This window comes from Sorghum bicolor, chromosome 6 (assembly GCF_000003195.3).
Source record: "Sorghum bicolor cultivar BTx623 chromosome 6, Sorghum_bicolor_NCBIv3, whole genome shotgun sequence".
Taxonomy (NCBI): Eukaryota; Viridiplantae; Streptophyta; class Magnoliopsida; order Poales; family Poaceae; genus Sorghum; species Sorghum bicolor.
Genome location: NC_012875.2, coordinates 57,108,820 through 57,113,031, shown reverse-complemented (window position 1 = coordinate 57,113,031; position 4,212 = coordinate 57,108,820). Strand labels below are relative to the sequence as shown.

General features: G+C 40.7%; 1 protein-coding gene across 1 annotated transcript; it reads left to right on the top strand.

The window, feature by feature from the left end:
* On the top strand, window positions 382–3,936 carry LOC110436507 (helicase-like transcription factor CHR28). The gene is made up of 6 exons (XM_021463652.1): window positions 382–1,106; window positions 1,471–1,601; window positions 1,899–2,150; window positions 2,350–2,868; window positions 2,973–3,182; window positions 3,492–3,936. Exons 1-6 carry the CDS (start codon window positions 410–412, stop codon window positions 3,597–3,599), a joined length of 1,917 nt encoding a protein of 638 aa, XP_021319327.1. The 5' UTR covers window positions 382–409; the 3' UTR covers window positions 3,600–3,936.

The window sequence follows — 4,212 nt, the reverse complement described above, 5'->3', positions numbered from 1 at the left end:
CGATGGTGACGCAAGACACGGACAAGCTTTTTATCCAGGTTCGGCCGCCGAGTTGGCGTAATACCTACGTCCTGCGTCTGGTTGTATTGATTTGTGCTGAGAGAATATGATGTCCTAGGGGGGTCCCTTGCCCCTCCTTATATAGTCTGGAGGGCAGGGTTACAGATCTGGAAACTAATCCTAGTCGGTTACAATTGCCATAGATAGTTCAATATCAATTCCTATTCTAACCGACTAGAATCCTGCTTGATCTCCACGTCTTGTTTCCTTGCGCGAAACTCCGAGCTGTTGGATCAAGCCTCGAACTCGTCTCGTAATGGGCCAAGCTTCCTGGCCGAAGTCTAGCCGTAAGGGTATAGGGGTTTATACCCCCACATCTATCGATGATGATAATGAAGCAGTGCTTGTTATGGACAAGAAGGAATTCAAGGCTCATGCTAGTCGGCCAAGGGCTGTTAAGAAGAAAAGACTGAGGTCTACTGCATCAAGCTTGAGGCCAACGTCTAGCCCAGCTGCAGGTACATTGGTGGTGTGCCCTGCTAGTGTTCTTAAGCAGTGGGCTAATGAGCTGTCCACCAAGGTTACAAGAAGTGCGGAATTGTCTGTTCTGGTTTATCATGGAGGTTCAAGGACTAGGTATCCCACTGAACTGGCAGAATATGATGTAGTTGTTACAACATACGCAATTGTGGCTCGTGAAGTGCCTAAAGAAAACCCTAATGATGAGGTTTCTCCTGGCAATAAAAGGAAACTTAAGAAAAATACGAAAGGCAAGGCAAAGAAGATAAACAAACCTGGCCCACTTGCTAAGGTACGATGGTTCAGAGTTGTTCTAGATGAAGCTCACATGATAAAAGGACACCAAACTCAAACGGCTAAAGGCTGTTGTGGACTGAATGCAGAAAGGAGATGGTGCTTATCAGGAACACCTATGCAAAATAACATTGTGGACCTTTACAGCTATTTTCGCTTCTTGAAATATGAGCCTTATTCTAAATTTCGTTCATTTAGCTCTATGCTAAAAGATCCAATCTCAAGGGACACAAGTCTTGGCTATAAGAAACTTCAAACTGTCTTGAGGATAGTTCTGCTACGGCGCACAAAAGGTGAGATACTGACTGCACTGTCTGCATTCTTCTACCTATCGCTTACACTGAAAAACCTGCCCAATGCATCCTTCTGCCTACACAAGTTATTTTTTTAGCATAGGCCTCTGCCATATAACAATAATAACAATGGATATTCAACTGCCTTAACAAGTATTGATTTTTTTAAAAAATCTTTTTTAGTACTAGGCACTGTGCAGTTATTGCATTTGTGTGCGTCTAGTACTTTGATTTTCTGAAGAAAATTCCACCTTATTTTGCATCTGAACTTTTAAAAATAATTCAGTATATTTGACTGTTGCTTGATTCTTCTTTGATTGTAATATTATTTTCATTGATCTACTTTTGATCTATTTCATTATAGAAACACTACTTGATGGAGAGCCAATCATAAAAATACCACCAAAGACAATTCAGTTGAGTAAAATAGATTTCACTAAGGAGGAGCGGGCTTTCTATTTAAGGCTTGAAGAAAACTCTCGTCAAACGTTAAAGGTAGTTACCAGTTTACATCTTGAATTATCTTCATTCCATATTCTATCATAGTTTTCCCCATTCCCTCTCTGCCTTGCATGATATAAATATGTTTTGATCTCGAAAAGGCTACCCCAGAGATCTTCAATTAATTTTGATGTTCATGAGAGCTAGGTTCAGCAGTCTATATTTAAGCCAAAACAGCTTCAATACTGATACCCGATTTTTGGTCCCCATTTATCTTTAAATATAAGTTTCAATCGCCTAGAAATCTCAGTGTGTGGTATCTGTTGCTCATATATTGAGTTCATTTTGCAGGGACGTTCTGAAGATTTCATACAGAAAAACTACGTGCACATCTTTGCGTTGCTGTCTCAACTTCGGCAGGCTTGTAACCACCCTTTTCTTTTAAGGGGGAAAGAATCGTGTGCCCACTCTCTAAGATTGGCAAAGCAACTTCCTGTGGTGACGGCAGTAAATTTGCTTAAAGTTCTGGAAAGCGGTGCTGCAAAATGTACCATATGTGGTGTAAGCAAACAGTTCATTCAGAATTTGTGCATGCAATTTTTTGTCACCTTGAAATAGGTGCTAAAGCCCCTTCATTCTAGTAGTATTCCGTGCTCTTGATTTTTTTTTCATGAGGAACGAAAAGGTGGTCAGCCTAGGGGTATTTGTGTGACTAGACACAAATGATCTACTAAATTGTTTTAGCTGAAATGTTATTTAATCCACAACTTTGACAATCTTTCATTTTGCTACAATTTTGTAGAATCCGCCAAAGGATACTGTCGCACCACCATGTGCTCATGTTTTCTGCTCCAAGTGTGTGCATTTGGAGTTATTAGAAAATAAAAGGATAATTGAGAAGGTGTGCCCTGCTTCTCCACATTGTGGAAGAGAAATAAGTGCTGAAAATCTTTTATTCACCGATGTATTGAAGTTCTGTCTCTGGCCTAATCTGGAGTCTGAAGCACCAGCCAGTCATTCCATAGATGTGCACCAACCATTCTCGGTCTGTGAAAGTAGCTACATCTCCTCCAAGATCCGGAACACCATTGACATACTGAACTCGATCATCAACACGGGGGATGCTGATGATACCATGGGATCAGTTCCAAGCGAGAGCACTACTCCTGCTAAGGCCATAGTGTTCACCCAGTGGACTGGCATGTTGGACTTGCTGGAGTGTTCACTGGCCAGCAACCATATTGAGTTCAGGAGGTTGGATGGGTCAATGCCTCTGAACGTAAGAGAAAAGGCAGTGAAAGAGTTCAACACTGACCCAGAGGTCATTTTTCTTGAGCGCTACCATTTTCCTGTTTTCACTGTTGATTCATTCATTCATTGCAAGTAGACGTTCTGACAAAGTAGTCCATTTTCATTCTTCATCAGGTGAGAGTAATAATTATGTCACTGAAGGCTGGCAATCTTGGTCTGAACATGGTAGCCGCCTGCCATGTGCTCATGCTTGATCCTTGGTGGAATCCCTCTGCTGAGGACCAGGCAGTTGATAGGGCACACAGGATCGGTCAGACTCGTCCGGTTACTGTTTCCCGTCTAACCGTCAAAGACACCGTGGAAGACCGCATTTTATCTCTGCAGGTAACTTTGTCATTGATGCACTTACATTATGGAGGTCCAGATTCCCCCCCCCCCCCCTGCTTAGAAGGCATAGACTTTATTAACAGTGTGGTTTTAGAAAGTATTCGGAGCACAGCTCAACAGAATAATGGTTAGTCTCGGTTCACTCAGTTTCAGTTGGTCATTGAGCTAAATACTTTAAGAAACTGGCATGTTTAAATTTCCAAAAGTTCAGTACATGAACACTATTCCTAGATTTGTCATTGAGATAAATACTTCTATCATATACCTTCCAAGCTGATGATTCAATGTATGTGCTTGTTCTGGCAGGAGGGAAAAAGGAAGATGATCGAATCTGCGCTGGGTGAGGACCCATCCGGTGGCAGTCCAGCAACCCGGCTCACTGTAGAGGATCTCAAATACCTCTTCAAGATGTGATGACAGCTTACGGAATGTAAATTGCAAGGATCCTTCGTAGGGTAGGGTTGATCAATATTTATCGCTGGGATAAATATGCAAGCTATAGGCCTGTTACTGACGAATACAATGAATCATTGTGCTAGTGTGTTTGTGTGGGTAAAGGACGATTTTTGTGCTGTCTATGATCCTAGGAGACGAGTGGGTCTCAACTCTCAAATAGTGCTAGTGAGCCGATAAATCAAGGTGGCCTGCCATTAATTTGGTTTCTCTCTCTAAACTAATCATTGCCCCTAGGATGATAGTGGTTTTTAAGCAACAACATCAGATTGATTCTTGAGTGTGGTCTTAGTGAAAGTTTCATGTCCTAATTTTCAAACTCTCATGTGTTAAAAAACAGTATCTTTTTTATTCTCCGGAAGGAAATAATGGAAGAATCAAATAGAAAACGTATCTTTTTTTATTCTAGTTGTTTATGTCAAAATGAAAATATATTGTTCTAAGTTTGAATATACTACTAAATCCATTTCAAATTATAATTCGTTTGATTTTGTATCTTAAGTTTGACACTTGTCTTATTCAAAAAATAATGTAAAATATCACTTCTTTTGTTGTGTCTTGCTTTATTAACAAA